Genomic DNA, 25,572 nt, shown 5'->3' with positions numbered 1-25,572 from the left:
AGTTGAGCACCTTTTGTTTTGCCTCTTTGTTATTTATCCTCATTGAAATTTTTCTTTAATGCAGCATCAGATAAATTCCAGACCAGAAAATGTGGCCTTTTAGGACGAGGCACCAAACCAATGGTTGGCTGGAAATTCATTATTGCACAGAGTTGCTCAGTTCATGAGCTCAGTAAAAGCAAAATAATAAATCTGTGCCCCTCCATGGTCATGAGGGGCTTGGGAAGAGGGGTTCAATGTTGTGCTTTTGAGTTTAGGCTGATCTGCCACTACAAGGGATTGGGGAGAATTCAGTCTGGGGTGCAGCTACTCCATCCCTGCTTTCTGCAGGCTTGTGGTCACTGCAGGGGCAGCTGTTACCAGCTACTGCCAGGGAACATGCACTGAACATGTCTGGCCACCTCTCCAAATTCAGAAATGGATTCTTTACTTGATGCTACAGGAATAGTCTTAGAATAAATAATATGAAGTGCCGTGCCTTGGATTTGTCTCATTTTCCTTGTCTTCTCTCTTGGTTTAAGACAGTTTAAGGGATGGACACTCCAAAATTACTTATTCTCATCCTATAGTTTTGATAAGATATTTCCAAAGCAGAGCACTTCAGCTTTTATTTCCAACTTGCAAGGGTTTAAAAAAGGGAACAAAGTAATGTTTAATGAACCAGAAACAACTTTTCATTTTATTTGCAGCTTAGCCACCAAGTGAAAATTGGGGTTTTTTTGCAGCTATTGCCAGTTATGGAAGAAGAGGATACTTAAGGATTCATGCTTTACAGTTTATTAGGGAATGCAACCCTCCTCCAAATTAATTTCTTTGTTAAGAGTTATGAGGGTCCCTGGTGGTGTGGCTTAGAACCCCTAAGGGTTCACAGGTGGCAGGTTGATGATGAACATGCTGGAGAGTAGAAGGTGTCTCTCTTCTCTGGGCCTTGCTACTCAGAGAGTTCATGAACCCAAAGGACAATTCCTGGCAGACTCTGCCAGTCTGCTCCTCTGAGCTGATGACTGGCACCACAAGGAGAGCTCTGCTGCCCCTTGTCAGTACCCTTGGCATGAGACCACTCCTCAGCTGGCACAGTATCCCTTGTTCCCAAAGCCCTCCCACTGCAGGCACACAGAGCTGTTCAGTCCATGGCAGCATCCTGGTCCCAGGTTTATTTTATTGTCTTATCCCCTGTGCAGGCATCAGAATAAGGGAATGTGCGAGCCCTTGCCCACAAAGTGCTTTTTCATTCCTCAGGGGAAAGTTTTTGCTATTGTCACCATGTCATAGCAGATTCCCATGAAAAGAGACTTTGTTCCTGTTCTTGGTGTTCCTGAGTTTCTCTGTGCAAGAGTGGCAGCAGTACCTATGTTCTGAAAGGCTGTTAGGCTGCAGGTGGTCCAGCTTTGATGAGACTCTTGTAGAATCTGCCCCTCATACAAGTGCCTCCAGAGTTCTCCTGTCTTTCTTTGTGCATACAAACGTGTTGCTTACCCTTGCAATTTAAAGAGAAGCTCCTGGTTGAGGAGCACTCCCAGCCGTTGCCCAGCTTGAACAGTGTGGCAAATCTTTGCACAACACTTCCATTTCATCTTCTGTTTATCCCACTTGTGTTCCCACTGGCTTCTGACTGGGTAAAATAGGCATCAGGAGTGACTGAAATGAACCCTGATTTCTGGAGTGTGAAAAATGCCAATCACTTGTTTTTAAAATTTTAAAAGCTTAATAGTAATAAAATGGTTATTAAAAATAGTAATACAATTAAAGTAATAACAATTTGGACAAATTGAATTAGGGCAATATGAGGCAATAAAGACAAAGAGTTACGGATGTCTGGGTATCTTTTTCTGGGCAGCAGGAGCCTGAAAAAGGACTCACGTTAACAGAGGATTAACCCTTAAAAGCAACAGCCTGTTGCATATTCATACATCTCATACATGATGCATAAATTCCATTCAAACACAGGATTCTGTCTGGTCATCTTCAACTTCTTCCTCCAAATCTGAACAGCGCCTTCGAGGCGGGAAGAAGTTCATTTCTTCTGCTAAGAGGGCAATAAATTCTCTTTCTCTGAAAGATTCAGGTGTCCTAGGGCTGCTATCTCGCTGCGAGTCCTTTCTTTAAAAAAAGTATCCTACATAGCATAGTTTCTATTTTAACAATTTTTATAACCTAAAACTATATTTAACACAGTACTTAAGAGAATTAATACAGCATTACTTTCTAACACAACACATGTAATATTCATTTTAATATTTGTGAAAAGCCAATCATAAAATGCATGCATTTTTCACATGGAGGCAGCGTGACAGCACCTGGCTTGCTGCCTGCTGTGGCCACATTACAGCCCGGCAGCTCTGCACAGTGCCTGCAGCTCTCTCTCCTGTCCTTCTGCAGCAAGCACCACTCTGCCCTTTCTTCTCCTCTCCACAGTGGCAGGAGCAGCCTGGCCACCAGCCTGCCCCAGGCCACCCTTCTTTAAGATGCCCTGTGCTGCTGAGATGAGGTGCAGAGGTGACCACGAAGCCTCACTCTGCCCCAGTTCCTCTTTTCCTTGCTCGCCCCGTGTCAATCAGGCTGTGCAGCCGCATGACAGCGTTCCTTCTGTGCCACAGGGAACTTCAGGATCTGACTTGCCGCCTTGCCAACACCCTGAAGAAATACGGGATCCAGAAAGGGGACAGGGTGGCCATCTATATGTCTGTGTCCCCCCTGTCAGTGGCTGCCATGCTGGCCTGTGCCAGGATCGGTGCTGTTCACACCGTGGTCTTCGCTGGATTCAGCGCCGAGTCCTTGGCTGGGAGAATCATGGACTGTGAGTAGATGCAGCCTGGGCAACAAACACTCTGTCTCAGTGCTCCAAGGCACGTCCCAGCCCTGTGCTTTCTTGGCAGAAGGAGTTTCCTTGGTTCATTCTCGCCTGGCAGGGCAGTTCACCCTCCCCTGCAGAGTGCAGTGAGGAGCCTTGTCCTGAGCGACACGTGCAGTGTCCTCTGGCCTTAGAATACTTAATAAACTCTTAACATTCAGTGTACTCTGGGTTATTGCTTGACAGCAGTGAAACTGGCAGGAGAACCAGAGCTTAGGGATAGGGCCTGATTTGTTGTTTTGCAGTATAATTGCAGTGTTTCTTTGATACTCTTGGACAGAACTAATTCTGCATTCTCAACTGGGATCCTGTGATTTATGTACAGTGCTGGAAGTGTTGGCAGCCTGCCCCTGCTCTGTGAGCGCTTCTACCAGCAGACTGAGCTGTTCTCAGCCCCAAAGTACTCGTAGATTGTGATGAGGTAAAAAGTGATGCTAAAAATAGCAACAGAGGAGGGAAATAGCCAGTGGCTCACATCCTAGCAGTCACATCAGTTTCTTCGTGGCTAGTGTGAGGGAATGGGCTTTACAGAAATTGTCATGTTCTTTTCTTCTTTCCAGTGGAGTTGATCTGCAGAGAGCAAGTGCATGTTTTAGTTATCCCTCACCCAGGGAGCTGGGAAGAAGCTGTTCTGCACGCCAGCTTTGCAAGGCAGGGATGGATGGTTTAAACTGCACTGAGGCTGGATGTTGGGAAATCTCTGTGTGTCTCAGGTTTTAAAGTGCTTTCATCAGTGACACTGACTGGTTGTGACTGACAGCAGTTCTGAGTGTTTGTCACACGTGTTGTCCTATACACCACCCCCAAAGCATTGCAAGTTGGGTGTGCACACAGCCTGGAGGACAGGCTGGCATGTCTGCTAACCCCTTCTCTTTTTAGCTGGATGCAAAGCAGTTATCACATACAACCAGGGAGTCAGGGGAGGCCGAACCATAGAGCTGAAGGCAACTGTGGATGAAGCTGTGAAGAACTGTCCAAGCATCAAACATGTGTTTGTGGCTCAGAGGACAGATAACAAAGTCCACATGGGCGACCGAGATATTCCCCTTGAAGAGGTATGTTCTTGTTGGATAACTCCTTTTAGGTCTGAGTGCTGGCCAGGACAATCTTTCTCTCCATAAGTGCTTCTGGGACCTGAGTTCTGCTCCTTACAGCATCTGGATCTTCATCCTCAAATGGACTGCCTGTATTTACAGTCTGCTAGGATTGTGAGTCCAAGCAGCTCAATCTATGTCTGGTTTATCTCAGCATGGGCAGGGGTTATGTTGCTCCATTTCAGAAGTCTTGCAAACAGTGGTGAGATTTAAGGAGTGCTTCCTGAGACCCAGAGGCCATGGAGACCATCGTGGCTGTTGTTATTTTGCTGTGTTCAGACACTGTGTTAATGGATTGCATGTGCACTCAGACTGGACCCTGCTGAAAGGCAGTGCAGAGATAATGAAGTTCCTAGAGAGGCTTCATCCAGCCATGAACAGTGTTGTGGTTGTCCCATGGTGGTAGAACAGTGATGGCTTGGAAATATTTAGAGCCTGTGCTTCCTGGGGAAGAAAACAGCAGTTGTTTTTATGTGTTTAGCTGCCACACATGGGATTCCAGCCTAATGCAGAAGTAGCTTTATCAGTTTGCTGGCAGCAGTAAACAGGAACTACTCATGCTAATAATGCCTGGAAAAAGCTAATCTGCTGGCAAGATAATTGCTCAAGAGTCTCTGTGCTGGTCACATGAGATAGGAAGAAGTACTAGTGTAAGTTAAACAGAGAAGAGAAGTTTTACTCAGAAATTGTCTTACTCCTTACTCCACAAAGGATGTTCTGATTATTTTCCTTGGTCTGCAAACAGCCTGAGGTACTTTAGTGATCCAAGAGCTGAGCTCATGCCATTGTCAGTTTTGGGATCTGAAACAAAACAAGAATTAACAAGTTATTTGTGTTAACTGTCCTTGCTGATCTTTACAGCAGCTGTACTTTCCAGCTCTTGTGCAATGGCTTACTGCAAAATTTAAGGTCATGTTGTAATGGAGCATATGAGCATTCCATCTTTGTTTCAAAAACTGTCAACCTGAATTGGCAGTGCTGAAATGTCATGAGAAATACCTGAGATGAGCAACAGTGCTGTAACTTAGGGACTAAGAATTACATTTTGTGAACTCTGCCTATTTTATTAAGCTTTGTTTGTCAGACACTTTTAAACAAGTGGACCTACTGATGGTAATGTTCACTTGTAAATACAGTGTGTTTACAGTGTATTCTCATAAAAAGGCAGTACCAGGAAATTCCTCCAAGGGGCCACCTAATAATTCCTGCAGGAATTATTCATCAGGACAGGACAGAGCTTAAGAGAGGTTCTGACCCAGCAGGGCATTGCATCCTTCCCTCCCGGGGTTCTGACTGTGGGGGTGAGGAGAGGATCTCACCCAGCTGGCCAAACAGGGGAGTATGAAGAGAGTGACAGAGGCAGGAGAGTAAAGCACTCTTCTTCTGGGTAGAAATATTTGAATTTGAGGATGGACAAGGCAGTCATCCACTGCTGGGGCCAGGAAAGGGAGCTGAACACACAGTTTAACTGTAGCACTGCAGTTTTTACAGGAAAAGGAAAGTACTAAGCAGTACCCAGCCAGCCTTGCTGCTGCTGTCAAGTTTTTGCAGTCACATTTTGGATTTCTACCAGCAGCTTGCAAAGGCTTGAAATGTAAGCAGCTATGACTTACCATTTTTTTCCCCAGAAATGTTATTTTATCTGGCCAGTTCTCCTTGACTTCTCTGGCCAGCAGAGGTACTGGTGGAAATGTTAGATGCTGTGCTAGGAACCTTTCCACCAGGTGAGCCCATTTAAGCTATGATATATCCATGGACATTTGTGAGGGGCAACAGCAGTGGTGGCTCTTGTCTCTGGATGCTGTGGCCTTGCTTACAGAGGGAGTGATGCTTGGCTCCATATAACCAGTCTTTCCATTATTACCACGTTTTCTTTCTCAGGAGATGACCAAGGCAGATTCCACCTGCATTCCAGAGAGCATGGACAGTGAAGATGTGCTCTTCATGCTGTACACCTCAGGCAGCACTGGGAAACCCAAAGGAATTGTTCACACCCAGGCTGGATACCTGCTGTACGCTGCTCTCACACACAAGGTAACTCAGCTGCCTCCTCTGAGAAAGGTTCGCTTACCTTTTATCAGTGCTGACAAGGGAGACCTGGATCAGGGAGGAGTGCTGTATTCTCTGCTTGCTGCCCTGTTGGCTTATTGGTTGTAAACAAGCTGGAAAACATCTGAGCTGTGTAATTAATCTCCAGGATTTGTTCTGAGGAATATGATACTATGCAAACCTGAACACAGAATTATGAAAGCAAGGAAATGGCAAGGAAATGTGCTGCTCTTACATTTAAAATGAGCCGATGTTGGCTGCCCAAAACTTGCAGCTGAGGAGATTCTGGAAAGAATCTTACTGGCATTGGTAATGTGGATATTATTGTAGTATTTTGAATTGGGATGCTGCACTTTTTTATTTATTTCAGAGAGGATCTGGACACTTAAATCAGCCTCTTCACATAGTACTTGTTCTCTGAAGAACAAAAATTGTATTTCTCCTCTAGTGGTTGCACTTTTGTTCTGCTTTTCTGGGTGATCTAGGAAAAAAGTTTTAACCTCTTTTCTCATGAAAATGGAAAGAGGCACTGCTTCTTGAGGCTTCTGGTATGAGGTCTGCAAATTAAAAGGTAACAGTGAAATGAAGAGAGGACTGTGGTGAAAGATCCCCATCTGGTTTTAGTGGTATCACCCTGTTTGTAATCACACGCAATTCATGTGAAGGTTTTCTGTCTTTAGGCTGACATGGTTGAATTTTTAGAAGATTTGAATGTTCAAGTGTCACACTTCTCTGCATGAAGGGCATTTTTTTTACATCAGCTTTTCTAAGTGACAGCATAAACACCAAAGCATCTCTTTCTTAATCCAGAAGGTAGATCTGCACCTTGGTGCATTTTCTCCACCTGCAGAGTGCATGAGAGGGAAAGGCACATGGAAAAGTAAGATGAGAATTGTCCTTTCTAGATAGAGAGATCAGCTGACCTGTGTGATCTTTGTGGTCTTTGCACTCACATGTGACACTCTTGTCACACACTCATGGGGGTTTTTTTTAGTTCTGATCCATAAACCTGACTCCTTATGAGTCAGGACCTCTTCACCATATGGTAGAGGAGTTAGATTTTCAGTGGGAAGCATTTGCCATATCCAAGAGAAGATAATGAGTTCTCCAAGATCTTTATCTTAAATTTGATGAGCAAGGAGAGGGTAGCATCTGGAAAGTGATGCTCTCATATAGAGAAGCTGAGATATTTCTCAGTAAATGTCTTATGGGGACCTATGTCCAGGTAGGTGATCCAGATCTCTCCATATCTCTCCTGGAAATCTGTTGATATTGGTGAAAGGTCTGAGACTCTGTGGTCTGCAGTTTCCCTGCAACTCAGAATCAGCTCTACCATGTGGAGCACCTGGAGCAGGCATCCTTAGGTATCCAAGGCTCTGAGCTTTGGTTGGAGCTTTGTTGCTCCAGCTGAGCAGCTGCTGGTGCAGCTGTGCTTCCTGTGTGTTTGCAAACGTGCCAGGAGCCTGGCAGCCCTGGTGCTGGTCCCTCTGATTCACTTCCTCACCTCGGGCTGGTCTTTGTGTGGCCATGGCCCACTTGCCCCGTGCACTCTCCTGCTCCCAGCTGGATGCCCAGTCCAGCACCTCTGCTTTGAGCACCTCCAGCAGGAAATCAGCTGCCCTTACATTTATCTTTGCAGTATGTGTTTGACTACCAGCAAGGCGATGTTTTTGGCTGTGTGGCCGACATTGGCTGGATCACAGGACACAGCTATGTTGTGTATGGACCACTCTGCAATGGAGCCACCTCTGTCCTGTTTGAAAGCACGCCAGTGTACCCTGACCCAGGTGAGGAAGTGGTGGGAAAAGGTTTGGCTAGATATGTTAAACAGGTTTAGAGACCTGTCCAGGGTGACCTGCCTGCTCAGGAGAGGTAAGCTCCATTGCTTTGGATCATGTGTGTGCAACACTCAGGAACATCTGTGAATCCAGGGTAGGAAAAAAGAAGCTGTCATTGCTTTTGCTGTGTACTCACAGTAGTAACAGCTCCAGCTTTGGCTGTTAACCTTTCAGCTGAGTGTTTGCAGCAGTGTGTCAGTGCTGGAAGGAAGGTAAAAAGCCAGTTTGTGGTTTGCAGGTCGTTACTGGGAAGTGGTGCAAAGGTTGAAGATTAATCAGTTCTACGGTGCACCTACGGCGATACGCCTGCTGCTGAATTATGGAGAAGAGTGGGTGAAGAAATATGACAGATCTTCCTTGAGGGTTTTGGGTTCAGGTAAGGGACATGAAATCTTCATCTGAAAAAGACAAAGGGCCTAGCTGGTGAAATGAAGATGCCAAGAGGAGCTCAGCTGATCACATGGAATGAGGTTAGAAAAAAGATGATAAAGCAGGCTCTATGTCTGGCTTTTCAAATATTTTCTCAGCAGAAGAAGCAGCAAAATCACATTTTGGGTCCATTGAACTTTTGGATGATTGCCTGTTTCCTGGATTATTTTGCAGGATCACATTCTTGGATAAAAAGATTTATCTAATGTTAAAGGGCATCACTTTGAATTTTACTGGCATAGGTGACCCAAGCAGCATTTTCCTGCATTATTTTCTATTCTGGAGGTTCTTATTACATGACGCACATTGATTAGTTACTTTCAGTGATGTTCATTTCTTGCCTTTTGGTCCTTCTGGAAAAAGTCAGTCCTCAGTTACATGAGGGCATCGCAGTCCTTTGTGCACCCCAGGAAAAGTGTGGTGAGCGTTCTGCTTGGAGATCTTGTGTTCAGCTTGTTGTGCACCAAGAGGGAGAATGAACTGCCTGCAGTCTCCTGGGTCTCAGGTTGTTTTCTTTCTTGTTTTGCTCTAGTGGGAGAGCCCATCAACAAGGAAGCTTGGCAGTGGTTCTACCAGGTGGTGGGAGAAGGGCGCTGTACCCTCGTGGACACGTGGTGGCAGACAGGTAAGAGGCAGCACAGGGGACCCTGACCAGTGACAGGCTGCTGGTGGGGAGAGAGGGATCAACACATATCAATTTGGTTCAACAAGTCTGTCAAAAAAACCCTCCTGGCATTTGGATAAGCTTTGGAGAGTCACTGGGGAGTTTCTGCACATAACAACATGTAACAGCAATAGCAGTGTTGGTTTTTTTGTTTTCCTCTAAACGTTCTTTGATATTTTGAGTGCTGGAAAATGCCAGTTGCTGCTAGAATTATGAGGCAGAGATTGAATTTCTGGGCAAAGCTGGCAATAGTTAACTTGAATTGCAAAACTAATTTTCAGTTTATCAACTGTACTAACCTTGTTATGGTGTTATCATGCAAAAGCACTGAAAGCACCACATGGCCACAATCTATGCTTAGGTGTGCTTTGTTCTCCTTTCTGGGAATGATCAGGGCAGGATGGAAAACTCAGCTGTGTAGTCAAAGGGACCTGGTGCAACTGCTCTGGCAGATTGGAGAGGAGTGAGTGGAGACTTGCTGGCTGCCCACCACGGGGCTGGAGCACAGTGGCCATCACCCAGCAGGGCTGCTGAAGATGGGCACCTTCTCCCATGATTGAATTGATGTTCTGTAGCTGCATTGGCCCTGGAGCTCTGATGCCTCAGAAAGGATGCCCTTGTGTATTGGCAACATGCTTGGCCCAGCTGTGTGCAGCAGTTGAGGTTTTTTTGCTGTGTACAAGCTGCTGGACACAGTGACTGCTGTCTCCAGTCCAGCTGGAGCAGAGCTGGCCTCTTCCTCCTGGCCTCCCTGGCCAGCAGCAGGGAGAGGCCACGTGCTGTACCCAGAGTGGGGTTGTACTGCCTGGTGGGGCCCTCTGCTCGAAGGAGCCCTGCAGCTCCTTCCTGGCTCCTTCCTCAGCACCCAGTCCTCTCTTTTCTGGGCACCAGCACTCAGGAGTTGCTAGAGGCGTCTTGCAATATGTCCTTCTCAAGTCATGAGATCCAGTTTGCCATGGAGACAGGAGCACAGCTGCTGGCATTCTGCCTCTGCTGAAAAATAGTCTTACACTACCATTGAGCAGCATATTCATTCCCTTTCCAGTCAAGCTGCTCTTGATTTTGTCCTTATTCCTGCTAGCAGGCTCTCTATCTCAGTGTGATAAATTTTCTTCTGGCACACAACCAAGTTCCATTTAATCCAGACCAGACTTGCAGGCTCTTTTATTTTTATTTTTTTTTTAATTTTCAGATTTGAAATAAAACCACCTCAGAATTCAGAGCAGCAATGTTAACTGCTATCTACTTCACCTACTGATTTCTTAAATCTTTTGGGTTCCTACATGCTGAGCAGAAGGGAAGATGACTGGCTAGGTCTTTGCTCATCATATGCTTTCTTCCTCACTGCTCTGAAAGAAAACACCATGGAGAAGCAGTTGACTAGTGCACACTGATGTGATTGAGAAGAATCCAGTTTTGCCCTAACACTTTTTGGTTTGCTTAACTGGTGCATGCAGTGTTCATGATGTGTTATCTATTTCCTCCAAAGTACAGTGTTATATCTTGTATTAAACTGTATCTCTTCTGGGATTATGTCAGGTGAGGGGTTAAAAACCACCCACTGAACAGTCTGTTAGTGCAGAGTACTTGGTCTTGCCTTGAGCCAGGCACAGTTTTGTAGGTAAACAGTTACCAACTCCTGGAAGCATAATTAATGATAAATATGCATGACATTGATTTTATTAGAAAGTGGAATAAATCTTTTTCTACAGTTGATGTTTTAATAAAGAAGAAGCCAATTTAATCCCGGAAAGATTATATATGCCATTTAAACATAAAAGGAGCGTGGGAAGAGATCACAGGAGCAAAGTGATGCATGCTGGCTGTGGTCCTGCAGTGTCACCTTTCCTATACAGTTTCAGAAGAGCTGGTTAATTGTGCTGCTGTGTGCAGTGTCCTCCACGGGACACTGCTCTCCAAAGCAGCAACCTGTTGCCAGCTAATAAAGCCTGCCAGGCATCAGCAAATGGTGATTTAAGAATCCACTTTAAAGTCTTTGGATGAGGCAAATGAGTGAGAGAGCAATCATGAGAAGCAATTTTAATAGTGTGGTGAGTGCAGATGAAAAATTCCTATGGATCTTGCTGTTAAGATACCAGGTTGTGATTGACAGTAATAGAACCAAAACTGTGTTTCAGTTTTAGGTGTAGTTCTTCATGATGCAGAAGAGTCACTAGGTATTTCCACTTTTGTCACTGATTTCACCAAAAAAAAAGCAGCCATGGAGAGTCTCAGGTTTCTGTGGCTGAGGTGACCCCTGAGGTTTTAGAAAGTCTTTTCTTTCCCAGCCCTGTGACCGAAGAAGAAGTCAAAATTCGTCGGTTTTGCTTTTCAAGGTTGTTTATTTTTTCTTATCTATGACATTCTTTCTCTGACCCACTGAGGTCTGCCCAGCAGGTCGGGTTGTGGCACACTGACCGCCCCTGGGGTGGTGTTAGGTTTTTATACTAAGAACTAAGTGCACTTTATTTACAATAATTTTTCAATACCTATCACCTATGTTAGGCATTCTGTCTCTACTCTAAACCAATCCAGAAGTGTCACCATCACAGCAGAAGATGGAGGACAAGAAGAAGAAGGAGGACAAGACACACCCAGAGTCCTCCATCGTGCTTCTTGAACCCCCATTCTAAATCCCCAAAATTCTACTTTTTCACCCTGTGATGAATTAACTATCATTCTACTTAAATTTTTGTGGCTCTTTTGTGGCCTCTTTTCAAAAGTTACAGAAACATGAAGTGAATGCATGCCCATCGATGAAAGGGAAATGCTTCTGTGTGTGAGCCACATGTGAAAACATTTGCTGGAGATCTAAAGCTTAAGGACATCAGAGACCCTTCTTCAGAGCTGGATGCAAATTCAGGGTCAAAATCAGCCATTCCAACCCCTGGTTTCAATTTTCACAAGCTCAGCAAAGCTGGTAGAGGAAAGCACTCTCTGTGTGGCAGAACATACCTTTATTTATAGAGCTGTATTTTTAAAAGCCTAATTCCCCTTTGTTTTTGTTTCTCTCTTGTGTTTCAGAATTAGATTTAGAATAGAAAAGACCTCATTAAGGCTGGAGTCTGATTTAATGTTCATCCCAACAGGAATGAAAAAGGATGATTAAAAGGTTCAATTTTGACTGGAAAATAAGCTCAACCTGCCTGCAAGGGGTGGGTTAATCTCATGTAATAACAGTAATTCAGACTCCTGAAGTGTTTTTCCTGCTAACTTTAGACAGCTGTGGAAACACTAGAGGGAGATAAATCCCCTGACATGCTGGTGCTTTCCCTGTAAAATCAGTTCTGGGTAGGAAGTGGGGCTGCTGAGTGCTGCTTTTAAATGTCTGTGCTTCTGGGTCCTGCAGAAATCATTCCCAGTGGCTCTTTCTTGCAAGGTGCCTTCACTGTTTTCTTCTTGACCTAAGAAGAGCTGGGATTTGCTTTCACCCAGCAGTGGATGGACTACATGTATTTTGCTTTTCATTTTTCTTCCAGAAACTGGTGGCATCTGCATTGCCCCACGGCCCTCCGAGGAGGAAGCTGAGATTGTTCCAGCTATGGCTATGAGACCTTTCTTTGGGATTGTTCCTGTGCTCATGGATGAGAATGTGAGTTGGAGCTGTGCTGGGTGCCCAAATGAGAAGCTGGTGTGTGTTTCTGCTTTAATCACCTTTTGGATGGCAAAGGCACAGGATCCAGAAGGATGCTTGTTTCTCCTTAAAAATGGTGGAGTAGATGAGCAATATATATTTATATATTTATCTATATATTTATATATTTATACATTTATATATTTATATATTTATACATTTATATAGTTATATATTTATCTATATATTTATATATTTATACAGTTAAATATTTATATATAACTATATATATTTATATATAGAGAGAGAGAAAGCATATCTCAGTTGTCCATACAGCTTTCTCAACAGGGCATTGCAAGGGTCTGGAGGAGTTGTTTGCATTTATTTTCTCCACTTGTGACCCTCCCCTGGCAGTCTGCAGTGGATCCATGACACAGAAGCTCTTTATTATTCCTCTTTTGTTCACCTGTTCATCCTTGCTGTGCTTGAACCTGCAGGGAGAGGTTATAGAGGGCAATGATGTGTCTGGTGCACTCTGCATTGCCCAGCCATGGCCTGGCATGGCCAGAACAATCCATGGAGATCACCAGCGCTTCATTGATGCCTATTTCAAAGCCTACCCAGGTAAGGAAAGTGCCAAGGGAAGCACTAATAAGCACACTGAATATTTTCAGCATGAAATTATTGAATATTCAGCATGAATACTGAATATTTCTGTACCATGGTGGCTTGGGGTGTGTGTCACAGGTTGCAAGCAGGCCCTGATGGTTTTAGGTAGTGTTGGCCTTTCTAGCTGTCAAAAGGGATGTATTTTCTAGAAAACTTTAATGCCCAAGCTTTAAAGTCCAAGTAGCTTTTCTCTGGAGCTTTGTATCTCACTTGGAAAAAGGCATATTGGATGGGAAATACCTCATGCATCACTGAATCTTAACCTTTTTAAAATATGGCCAAGTTTTCTGGTAAGTAACTAGAAGTGGCAGGGAAGCATTTTTGATAGGACATTGGACAAGGCAACTGTCTTCACTCAGGAGAAGAAACTGAAAGGGATTTGAAAGCTACAGGGTGGCAAGAATTATAGGCAATCCTGAAGATTGTACAAAATGGGCTGGATAATAAGGATGGGAAACTGGTACAAGAAATTGAATGACCCCATAGTCTCTTATTACTCTCTACATTTGCATTTATGTCTTGTTGGTATTTAGTTGATAGTTGTTTAATTGATCTGGAAGGGCAGAGAACATGACTGAAAGTCCATGAATAGGGCAATAATGGGTCCTGGCAAGAACCACCTTTGGATTTCACAGCAGTAGCTGCCTGCTGCTTCTCAAATGTGCCACTGGAACAATTCAGATCTAAACATGGGCTTGGTGAAGAGCCAACACAATCTGTGTGACAGGATGTTCCTCAGTGACGCTGGAGTTTCCAGGAAACCTTGGGCCTTTTCCAGTTTCCATCAAATGGTTTAGACCCTCCATGCTTATCATGGGCTGGTTTGGAGTTTTTAGCTGATCTGATTAGCAGTGTTTCTCCCACATTCACATGCTAGAGAGTGACTGTTATCTGAGATCTGGATCTTTGTTAGCTGGCAGGGAAAATGGCTTTTCATCCATCCTGGTGTAAGTGATTAAAAAAACCTGGCAGTGTTCCCATGTACAAAATGTAATAGAACTGCTCCCTTTCAGCTGAACAGCTGGAGTTTTCCACTGTGTGCTGCCAGCAGCAGTTCTGAGCTTGACCAGTAGCCTGTGGCATGATGGCAAATGGCATTTGAAGTGGTTTTGCCGTAGCACTGTGTGCACCAAGAGGTGTGAGCAGACAGCTGCTGTGCAGATGTAGGCAGGCAGAGCCTAGAGAGACCAGAGAGCCCCTCTTGGTTCTGTAAATCCAGCTGAGCATGGCTGGGTTGTGTGGCTGGGCTTGGTTTTGCTACAGGAACATCAGCCACTGGTTGCTGCTGATTGCCTGCAGGGATTTGTCCATCCTGGCAGAGACCTGAGTGTCACAGATGTGTTTCTGAAAAATCTTTTTGCTAGGATTTTTTCCTCCTGAGAAGCTGAGAAGCCTCAGAAATTAAATGTAAACAATAATTATCTGCTGCTGTAGAATGCAACAGGTCCATCTTTGATTAGTTCATGTTAGTTGTTTCTAATTAATTACCAATCACAGTCCAGCTGTCTCAGACTCTCTGAGAGTCATGAGCTTTTGTTATCATTCCATTTCTTTCCTGGCCAGCCTTCTGATGAAATCCTTTCTTCTATTCTTTTAGTATAGTTTTAATATATCATTTTCTTTTAATATAATATATATCATAAAATAATAAATCAGCCTTCTGAAACATGGAGTCAAGATTCTCATCTCTTCCCTCGTCCTGGGACCCCTGTGAACACCACCACACCTGAGCTTCACCATCTTGGTGCTATTCAGGTGCTCCTTAGGAGCCAGCACAGCCCAGGTGGAGCAGAGGAGGGCAGGGATGGCAGAGGGGAGTGGGAAATGGTGGGGGGCAGGTCCCACAGCTGTGAGCTTGGGAAGGCCTCTGAGCTGCCTGAAGGTCTCTGTGCTCCTGGCTGACCCCAAGATGTGCCAGAGTCTCTTTTCCCAGCCCAGCAGCCAAAGGAGGAGTCAGGATTCTTCTGTTCTGGCTCTCAAGGTTGTTTATTTGCTGTTATCTATAACATTCTTTCTCTGACCCGCCGAGGTCTGTCTGGCAGGTTGCGTTGAGGCACACCGACGGCCTCAGAGGTGGTGTTATCTTTTATACCAAAAACTACGTGAACATTATTTACAATAATTTCCCAATACCTATCACCTATGTCAGACAGTGAGTTCCTACTCTAAACCGATCCAAAAGTGCCACCATCACCCAGAAGATGGAGGCCAAGAAGAAGGAGAAAAAAGGACAAGGCACGCCCAGATTCCTCCATCCTGGGACCCCTAGCCCCCATTCTAAAAACCCCAAAATTCTACTTTTCACCCTGTGACAAACTAATTATCATTCTACTTAAACTTTCGTGGCTTGTGAATCCTCATATAAGGTTGGTAATTCTATTCATAGGTCAAAATCAAAGGCACAGGGGGTCTTGGGCTCTGTGCCAAGGTCTCTGAGCCCCCTGGCAGGGGCTGGAGCCCTCCAGGGCAGCCAGAGGGATGTCCTGGATTCCAACACACTGGCACGCTTGCTGCTGCTGATCTGCCCTGTGTCTTTCTGCAGGTTACTACTTCACAGGGGATGGTGCTTACAGGAGCCACGAAGGCTATTACCAGATCACAGGGCGCATGGATGATGTCATTAACATCAGTGGACACAGGCTGGGGACGGCAGAAATTGAAGATGCAATGGTGAGTTCCAAGCAGGTGGGGGGTCCCTTGGCAGGGCATATTCTGTGGGGTAGGGTGACCCTTTCAAAGCAGCTTTCAAACCTCTGCCCCTGCATAGGCACAGCTTGATGCACAATGAACAGCAAAGGTGCAAGAGGAAACAGCTCCCTGACTGAGGAGACAGCAAAGGAGCAAGTGAGGGGAGCCACGCTGTGGGCAGTGCCTGCAACTGAGCTCTCAGAGCTGTGTTTCCTCTCAGTGATGCAGTTACATTCTGGATGCTGGTGGGCACTTCATACACATCTCTCTTATTTCTTCCTTCCCCTCTGCAAATACGTTGTGGTGGTGTTCACAGGGGTCCCAGCATGAGGGAAGACATGAGAATCTTGACTCCATGTTTCAGCAGGCTCATTTATTATTTTATGATATGTATTATATTAAAAGAAAATTATATACTAAAACTATGCTAAAAGAAGAGACGAAAGGATTTCATCAGAAGGCTGGCAAAGGAAAGGAAGGAATGATAATAAAATCTTGTGACTGACCAGAGTCTGAGACAGCTGGACTGTGATTGGCCATTAATTAAAAACAACCACATGAGACCAATCACAGATGCACCTGTTGCATTCTACAGCAGCAGATAATCATTGTTTATATTTCATTTCTGAGGCCTCTCAGCTTCTTGGGAGAAAGGATCCCAACAAAAGGGTTTTTCATAAAATGTGTCTGACAATACCTGACCTCTCCTCCCTAAACCTGTGGTTCCTGCTTATCTGAACTGGCTGAGTATGCCTGAGAATTCAGCAGTGTTAAACACAAAGCAACATTGATTTATGTCAGCTGCAAAACCAGCCTGCCATTTTGAGAGAAAATAATATTATCTCTGGGAATTGAAAACAAAACGTCCTCAGAGGGTTTATATTTAAAGCTTGACCTGTATATTTATTTCTATATTATGTGCCTTGCTTGCAAATGGCATTTAAATGTAACATCTGATGAACCTGAGCTGTGTTTACGTGGAACACAGCATCCTACTTTATCCTCTGTAATTCTTTTGTCTGTGCAAGTTTCTGACCATAGCTATAGGATCCAGTTCCTCTCACAATCTATGTGTGTGTATGCACGTGTAAAAGAAAATATATTTGTGTGCCTAGATTGCTCTATGATGTTTACTTTCATATTTTAATCGAATTTAAGATAACATAATCCATTCTTGGGTGTGGGATGCAAATGCGTGGTTTCTTCTGGTCTGTGCACTTCTTACTGCAGAAGAATGTTAAATTAAACTCTGCAGTGCAACAGAAGTAATCACTGATGTGTAGCATAGTAACAAAAATGCATTTGGGGTTAGGGAATGAAGAAATCCGATTCTTTCTGCCTTCTGGTGTGCTTTGGGCACTTATAAACACAACTCCAGTGTGGGCTGTGACGTTGGCAACTTCACTTTTTACCTCTGCTGGCCACAGCTCTCTGCAGCACTGAGCACTGCAAGACTGGTTTTGCTTGTGGTCTGGCAGCGGCCAGTTGCCATCTGGGACCACAGTGATGCACAAAGAAAGAGAAAGAGGGTTTCCAGCTGTTGCAAATTCAGCTTGGTGGCAGTGGGTGTAGGGGTAGTTATTTTTTGTTTATAAAAGCAGGGCCAGTACAGAGTTACTCCCTGAGATGTGGCTGTGGCCATGGCCACCAGCTGACCCTGCAGCAGGACCTTGGCATCCAGCTCTCCTGTAGGGCTTTCTGCAGTTCTGATTTGTGTATTTGTGCTTGACTTTTTGTGAAGGCTGATCACCCTGAGGTCCCTGAGACAGCTGTGGTTGGGTATCCACATAAGATCAAAGGAGAAGGTATGTGAAAAGCAGTGTCCTGACATGACATCTGCACATACTTCCCTTAAATTCTAACCCTGCTTGTTAGGAGTTGCTGAGGGAATGGGAGGGCAGATAGGCTGACTGGCACTGCAGCCCCAAGAGACAAAGATAGCCAGGAAAATAGCTACATGTTCCTAACCTGGCTGTTACTCCCTGAACAGTTTTCATACATAGTGTTCGTTTAAATGGTAGAACTTGCTTTAATAGGATTGTGCTTAGAAGTGTCCTCTGAACAGAATGGGAATGGCTGATTTACATTGGCCAAACTTTGATCCCAATAACACTTTGGTCATTTATGCTGACTTGTCATTGTCACTGACATCGGTCACAGATGCCAAGAAAAGGCTGGGCCATCATTTGAGGGCTGCAGTTTGACTTGCTTTTGTAAAAAAGATCAATGGTTTTCTTGTCAGCCCCTAGATTGTGCATAGGGATGATGTGAAACCTTCCTTGGCATTCAAATGAGCATCCTTGGTCTTTCCAGACAGTATCTAATGTGATGTTTGTGGCTTCTGCTCACTTGTCTTCCAGGTGCCTTTGCTTTCATAGTGCTAAAGGAGCAGACAGCTCGTGTAGACCACATCAAAGAAGAGCTCAAAACCATTGTGGCTTCCAAGATAGCAAAGTATGCAGTGCCTGATCACATCCTGGTAAGCGGGAGACTGAAACTGGTTCCAGCAGCAGGAAATGGTCCCATCACACAACCCTCACTGTCCTGCCTGCAGCATAAAGAGGCAGGAACTATCCTGCTCTGGCAGGATAAAGGGGCAGGGAAACAGAACGGGCAGGAGGGATCCAGGGAGGGGGAGGGCAGCTGCAGTGGTCTGTCTGCATGTGAGAGAGGCACTGAGAGGCAGTGACACTGCCCAGCTGGCTTGCAGGGATGGTCAGCATCAACACCAGACCTCAGAGCACTGACTGTGTCTGTTGCACAGCAGGCCTGGCCCTGGAAACACTGATGAGCTCCAAGCTCTGTCTCAAGCCTCCTCACCTTTCAGCAGCTCCCTTTATTTGTTAGGGGGAGAATTCACAAAGCTGCCCCTTAGCTGTCCCCCAAGCTCTGCCTGCATCCATTTCTCTCTTCTTGGAGGCAGTGGCCAGACAGTTCTTTGAGGGGCTCTGCTTTAGCCACATGCATGTGAGGTGGACACCAAGGCACAGGCAACAGAATACAACAGGAGCAGCCAAGAGTGGCTCCTTCAACTTGGAACACCCCAGGATATCCTCAGTGGATTGGAGAAGCTTCCAGAACTTGCAGGTGTGCAAGGGAATGCCTCCATTTCCCTGTGTTTTGGGGTAGTCCTGCAGAGAAGTCCTCTAACTCTTTCCTTGCATGTCAGTTAATGCTATAGAACTTTGTAGCCTACTTGGCCTGATTGTGCAGCAAAATGTGAGATCTGTTGGTGTCTCTGCTCAGTGTCTGAGAACTCTTCATCAGGCTCACATTTATGCTAAAGCCTTTGAGTTTGCTGCTAAGTCCTTCCCAGGAGGCATAGCCGAGGCATTTAAGATTGTTCTGGATGTGAAGGAAGGTGTGTAGGCTGACAGATACCAGGCAGAGAGAAACATCAGCAGACAGGAGATATCCCTTGAGCAGGAGACCCTGCAGCTAATTGCGTTGGTTTATATTCCTGCTCTGTAAAGCTGAATATATATATATGTGTCTGTTCTGGTAATATGTTGAGATTTGTGTCACCATTAGTGCCTAAGTTTTCATGTGTAATTAGATTTTAATTGTTAACAGCATGTTCAGGACCTGCTTGCTAAAAGAGGCTGTGCATCCTGCAGCACTCACTCTGGACATGGCAATGGGGAACAAAATCCACTTAAAAGAAGAATAAAATGTATGGCTAGTGACACTCCTTTCCTTGGATGTAATCTCGTGTGCTCCATGATCCATTTCCCAGGAGCCTCAAAGGAGCTGTGGCCATAAAAAAGTGTGCCAGGCTTAGGATAGTCCAGCCAGATTTCCTTGTGGTTTCCAGCAGGACTCCAGTTCCATTCAAGGTGCATCCTTCCCTCCTTTGCAGGTGGTGAAGCGCCTCCCTAAAACCCGATCTGGGAAGATCATGAGAAGGCTGCTGAGGAAAGTCATCACTGAGCAATCAAGCAACATGGGAGATGTCACCACACTTGATGATCCAAGTGTTGTCAAGGAGATACTGGATGCTTACCAGAAATACAAGGAGAAGAATTCCTCGTAGCAGGCAGCTCTGGAATTTCTCTCCTTCGGAAATGTGGAAGGTCTCAAATAACCAGGCAAACAGCATAGTTCTCTCTTGGTGTTTTTTTAAAAAAACTGTTTCCTTCTAGGGGAACAAGATTTTCCACTCCACAACATTTTTTTGGGATGGCACAGGGCTAGGAGCAGTCTGCAGTTTTCCACCATCAGTGAACTCCTTTTCCTTGTGCCCAGGGCTGTGTAGAGCAGCTGTTGGTGGTTTCCATGAGCTGTGCTGAAATTTAACATGAGCTAAAGCAAGATGCAGATGCTCTTTTTAATGTTACTGTACAGGGAAATGTTTCATACACCATGCTTCTTGCTGTTTTAAAAGAAGCCCTGGAAAACACTTCTTCAATGTTTTCCTTCAGCTTGGATATCTGACTGTATTTCACTGCAACTCTGGTGCCTTTTCAGCAATTCTGGGTATTCTAGAAGGTGTTTTATGTGCATTATTTACTAGGGACATGAGAAGGACATGACCACTCTGATAATTCTTCCTTGACTTTACCCATTATTCTAATATCTCCTTTCCTCATATGGATTTGTTGCTGCCACCACGTGTCCTGGGACTTCCCAGAGATGGTGAGCCTGTGACCCTTCATGTCCCACCTTGGTAACCCAGCACCAGCACTTGCAGCTGCAAAAAGGAGCCAGAAAGCCCCCCAGTGACTGGACTTCCTACGTGTCCTCAGTGCACCGCTGCCATGCTGATTTACCAAAGAGTTAAGTGCCATGTGGGTACCCACAAACTGCACAGTCCTCAAAAAAAAGTGCCTCTAGCCTTTTGGAAAGCGAAGCAGCATTCCAGACCAGCAACCTCAGAATAGCAGGGAAAAACAGCCTTTGTCATCCCTATGCTTTCAAGATTGCAATTAATGGTCGTCAGTGTTTTATTTCTGGGTTCATTTTATCATGACCACATTCCAGTTGAAGTGCTCCTTACATTTGGGCTGTACAGAAGAATTTGCTAGTAGGGCTACTTATTCCTGCATTTAATTGGAGCAACACTGCTTTTTCCAGGGGAATTGTGTACCAGAAGGCCAATTTGTGCACCTAACTGGAGGCAGGGAAGGCAGGAGGGAAATGGGTAGGTGATCTGTAGGACTGGGAAAGGTGTGGGGAGTTTTTTGGCCAGCAGAGATTCTGGTAGCACAAGGGGAAGCAGGCTGCTTGAAGTATGATATGTTCTCAAAGACAGGTGTGGTGGTGTCTTAGATCCCAGAGTTCCTCTGAGGACACCAGCTGCATTTGCTTTTTTAAAAAAAAATATTTTAAATGTCTCTGGGGACTGAATAATACAGTAAGGAATACCATGCTTTGTTAAACATCCCATCCTTCTGACTGATTGCATTTTACATAAGGTAAGTAGACACCCTGTGGACTTGCTGGGAAGTTGAAGATCAGGTTTGAAGGTTTGACAGGATGTTAATATTTTAGGAGATAGACAGCACTTTATTGCCATTGCAATGGAAAAAAAAAAGAACCCAACCTGCTTCCATAAGAAGTTTTCAAGTGGGAAGCAGACAAGAGTTAATGTTTTTGACAGAAAAAGTGCACTCACTTGTTTAAACAAGTTGTTTCCACACAGTCTGAAATAACAGTGTGGAGGAAGAAAAAATATTTTTGAACAAGATGACACACTTTTCCTTAAATCAAGAAAGCATTTCTTATATTATGGACATAGAACTTCCCTGTCTTGTTGACCTGAAATTTCCCTGTGTGTTGTCCCAGTGGCCACAGACCCATGGTTTAATTCATCTGAACTTTCACAAACACTGTCTGTGTGAGGAGCAATGTGCTTTGGTGCATTGGGACATTTGTCATCCAATTCCTCTGCTCAGGGAAAATGAGAGATGGGTGCACTCCCTCCCCTGCATCCCTTTTGTCTCAGCTTGCATGGGCTTAGGGACCATGGCTGCCAGGGAGGTTCCAGGCTGGCCACAAGGCTGCAGAAGCACAATGAATGCACAGCTGGCACAGCTGTGCTGCAGATGGAAAGCTGTGGGTGCCACATCCCTGAAAATGTTGAAGGCCAGGTTGGATGGGGCTGTGAGCAGCCTGATCTAGTGGTATTTGTCCCTGCCCATGGCAGGGGGGTTTAACTAGGTGAGGGGGTTTAACTAGATGATCCTTGAGGTCCTTTCCACACAGACTTCATTTCCACAGCTGAGCTGTGGTGCTTGGGATGCCCAGCTGCTCAGAAGCCCGCTTGGGGTACTCCAAGAGAGCAGGTGGTGCTGCTGTGCTGCCCACATGGTGTCCTGCAGGGGACACAGCTTGTGCTGGGCAGCCTCAGTCTCTGGGTAAAACTGCAACTTCTGCAGTGTCCCAGCAGTGGCTCTTGGAGCTGACAGCCTGTGCCCAGCCCATGCTATGGCACCCTGAGTCTGGTAGAAACACAGCTGGGCAGGGCTTGGAAAGAGCACTTCTTGTGGAAAGAAGGATACTGTGCTTTACTGAGTAGGCTACTCATAGAAAGCTTTAAATTGAAATCGAAATTTTACATTTTCCTTCCAGAGTTTAAAGTTTCCATCCAGAGAAGTCCCCATTTCTTCTTTCTACCCACTATGTCTGCTAGCTGCTGCAGTTGCCTCTTCACTGCAAACTTGAGCTGAGCTTTGCATTTCCATCAACAACAGCACTGTTGTGTGGTGACAGTGCTTTCTACTTCATATGCAGCAGGCTTGTGGCTCAGGGAGGGATTCAGACACAGAATTGGTGCTGGTTTTCCTCAGTGCCTGAAATGCCAGGAAGGAGGACGTTTCTGAAGTACACCAGGCCTGCAAGGCTCTTAAGACAAGCTGATCTTCACCAATCAGTGGTCAGACATCAGTGGGATCACGGGACAAACTTGGGGGCAATTGCTTCATTTAGAAAAGCAGAGTTACTGAATTTTTCTAAACCTTTGTGTGTTCATGAGTGATGTACATTTTGTTTGTCAGACTGCCTTTGTATCTTCATTAAAAGAGATCCAAAGTCAATTTTACCTGTTGCCATTTATTGCAAAGGGCCAGTATGCTTTTGTTTCCCCACTTAGTTTGCCAAGACCTGGTCATGGTGCTTTTCCCCCCAGGTGGAGACACAGACCATGATTTTTCCAATTCTATAAAGGGAAAGCTCTGTCTGTCTAGAAGTATGTTTTGTACAGTCTAATGTTAAGCCTTTAATTGGATTTTGTTTACTTGTAATCATGCTTTAAACACATTTCTTGTCCTTTACCAAAACCAGTGTCTTCATTGATCTCTGTATTCATATTTTCAGTAAAGGAAATAGGTGTGATGGTTTTGGCTTTCCATTGTAGGTGTCAGACCTGTCCTCTCAAGGGTCTGGGACTTTCTCAGTTCTCTGAACTTTCAAAGGAAGGCAAAGGAGTTTGAGATCAGAATGAATTGTGATCCAAATTGCTGCTTTGCTTTGCTCCTTTTCTCTAAGCAGTAGCTCATAGGAAATGAGTTAATGCCAGAAAAATGCCACTGCAAAAAAGAGCAAAGTTGAAGAACGTTTGGATGTCAGTAAGCTGCATGTCTCCTATAAATCCTGAGATCCCACTGCTTTACACTTTTTCCTGTGTGATGCAAACAGAGAATAAGGAGTGGAAATATTTAATTAGCATTAGTTGATATGGATAGTTCTGTTCCTTGCTTTGTGCACACCTTGCACAAGTGGAAGAGGAGTGAAAGCAGGCTGTGTGTGGGCAACATGAGAGACAGCATTGTGTACAAAGTGTGTAGCTGCTCCAGAGACAAGCAGATGAGAAGGGATTTCTTTCCAGGTGCCTTGGATCGTTTGTCAGTGACACAAAACACATCCTCTGCAGGGTATTTTGTCCCTTAAGAAGTGAGAAAGACTGAGTTTCACCCTCTGCCTCCCCGTGGATAAAACAATAGGTGTAATGAGGGGATGAACACCGTTAGCCTTCTGTCTCCAGCAGCTGCTTTTGGAAAGGTTCCAGTGCCACTTGCAGCCCTCTGGCAAGTCACAGAAAGGTCTGGATAGAAAAGCAGGTGTCCATCTCCTCACTTTGTCTCTCAATGCTACAGCTGCTCTGATCTATTTACTGATAATTTACTGGCAAAAGTGGAGGCTGTTTTTTGGTCTAACACAATTATGTTTAAGGGCTGCCTCTGTGACCAATTAAAGCCACAGAAATTGATTTCAGCAACAGGTTTCTGCTTTTCAATTACTCAGGAACAGATGATCCCTTTCCACCTTGAAAACAGACAGTTCTGGACAGAGAATTGCCTTCTGGCTGACTCTGGAGGTGAAGCATGTTTTTCATGGCAGTGACCCCAGCCCTGTTTTGTCTGGGATAGAAGGATTTGGGGACATAACCACCTTTTGCAGTGGAAATGATCATGGCTGTGCAAAAATTACCAGCCTACAAACAGTGGCAATAAAATCTGCTGTGGCAGATCATTCTTACTCTTGCTTCTGTTTCTCTGTAGCTTTTGTGTATCTGCCTTGACTCCTCGTGTCTGAGCTGACAGCTTACTTTGGCTTTTGGGTATGATGGGGCTGGGACAGTAGATCCCAGTGCTTTTTAGTGTTCATCCTGTGCCTGGCATGCAGAAGACTCAAATTTCTTTTTACACTGATTGAATTTTGGGGATGTGATTCTACTTTTCTCTGCCTTGGTCTTCTGCACTCCCAGGAATGACAGCCTCACAGCACAGTTAGATGGGGTCATGGAATAGAGGTCCCAAGGTTCTGGGGTGAGCTGGAAGGTGGATGTTCAGGAATGTGGGTGTTCCTAAGGGATCAGTGCTGCAAACTTCATTTACAGCTGCTGGGCCTTTTGCCTGAACTCAACCAGAGCACAGAGAAAAGGTCCCCCTGCCACGCCTCCCCTGCTGCCCAGGGATGAAAGGATGAAAGAAACGCTCCAATTATGACAATGACAACAACAAAACTGTTTACTTTTGACAGCAAATGAGCGCCCAACGCCCTCCAGCCCTCCCAGACTGGCAGGTTGAGTGGTGCCATTTCCATGGCATGAGGTGCTCGTAGTTGATGCCCAGGAATGCTGCCGGGCACAGGGGGCAGAGTGTGTACAAAAGCTGCATTCCAAGCCCTGATGACGAGACCCCAGAGCTGCTGGCAAGTGCAGCAGCTCTTCTTCATTCCCTGCAGGAGAGAGCTCAGCCTTGGAGCCTGTCCCTGGGGGCAGGGAAATGCTCTGAGTATAGGTTTGAATTCTCAGGGACAATCAAAATGAGAATTGCTCTGAGGCAGGTGTTGTAATGTTGGGTTTGGGTGTGTCTGCAGGAAAGAAAGCAGGAATAAACCCCTTGCAGAACAAAGGAGAACTCTGCATGGCAAATTTACACTCTACAGATACACTGATCATATCGGCCCACTGAACACTGATCACAGTTGTGTTGAGTTTGGGATGTCTCTGCAATAAAGAGAGCAGGAAACAAACCCCTGGAACAATGAGATACAGCAAAAGAGGAATGTTTGGATGGTCAATTTGTTCCCTACAGCTCTTGGCCAACTGAATTCTGGGGTCATCTACTGGGGAGTGCAAAGCTGCTTTTACTTCCACTGCCTGGTGCCATTGTTTGTGTCCCAGCACTTTGTGTGATGTGAAGAGAATGAAACAAAATCCCACAACAACAAGCTGCAACCCAGAACTGAGTGGGAATTACAGAAATAAAGGCCTT

At 45.1% G+C, this 25,572-nt stretch overlaps 1 protein-coding gene across 1 annotated transcript in view; it reads left to right on the top strand.

Moving 5' to 3' along the window:
* Positions 1-22,890, top strand: part of ACSS1 (acyl-CoA synthetase short chain family member 1) — a 29,379-nt gene extending 6,489 nt beyond the window's left edge. Inside the window, exons 2-13 of the mRNA XM_031058327.1 lie at positions 2,598-2,797; positions 3,731-3,906; positions 5,827-5,979; positions 7,634-7,781; positions 8,071-8,208; positions 8,794-8,886; positions 12,405-12,517; positions 12,997-13,123; positions 15,711-15,838; positions 17,598-17,661; positions 18,217-18,335; positions 19,716-22,890. Of these exons, the coding sequence (XP_030914187.1) occupies positions 2,680-2,797; positions 3,731-3,906; positions 5,827-5,979; positions 7,634-7,781; positions 8,071-8,208; positions 8,794-8,886; positions 12,405-12,517; positions 12,997-13,123; positions 15,711-15,838; positions 17,598-17,661; positions 18,217-18,335; positions 19,716-19,889 (1,551 nt within the window). The 5' untranslated portion in view covers positions 2,598-2,679 and the 3' untranslated portion in view covers positions 19,890-22,890. The remainder of the gene's footprint in view (positions 1-2,597; positions 2,798-3,730; positions 3,907-5,826; positions 5,980-7,633; positions 7,782-8,070; positions 8,209-8,793; positions 8,887-12,404; positions 12,518-12,996; positions 13,124-15,710; positions 15,839-17,597; positions 17,662-18,216; positions 18,336-19,715) is intronic.
* Positions 22,891-25,572: the final 2,682 nt, after the last annotated feature.

This window comes from Geospiza fortis, unplaced genomic scaffold, assembly GCF_000277835.1.
Source record: "Geospiza fortis unplaced genomic scaffold, GeoFor_1.0 scaffold275, whole genome shotgun sequence".
NCBI classification, from domain to species: Eukaryota; Metazoa; Chordata; class Aves; order Passeriformes; family Thraupidae; genus Geospiza; species Geospiza fortis.
This window is presented reverse-complemented; position numbering and strand designations above follow the sequence as displayed.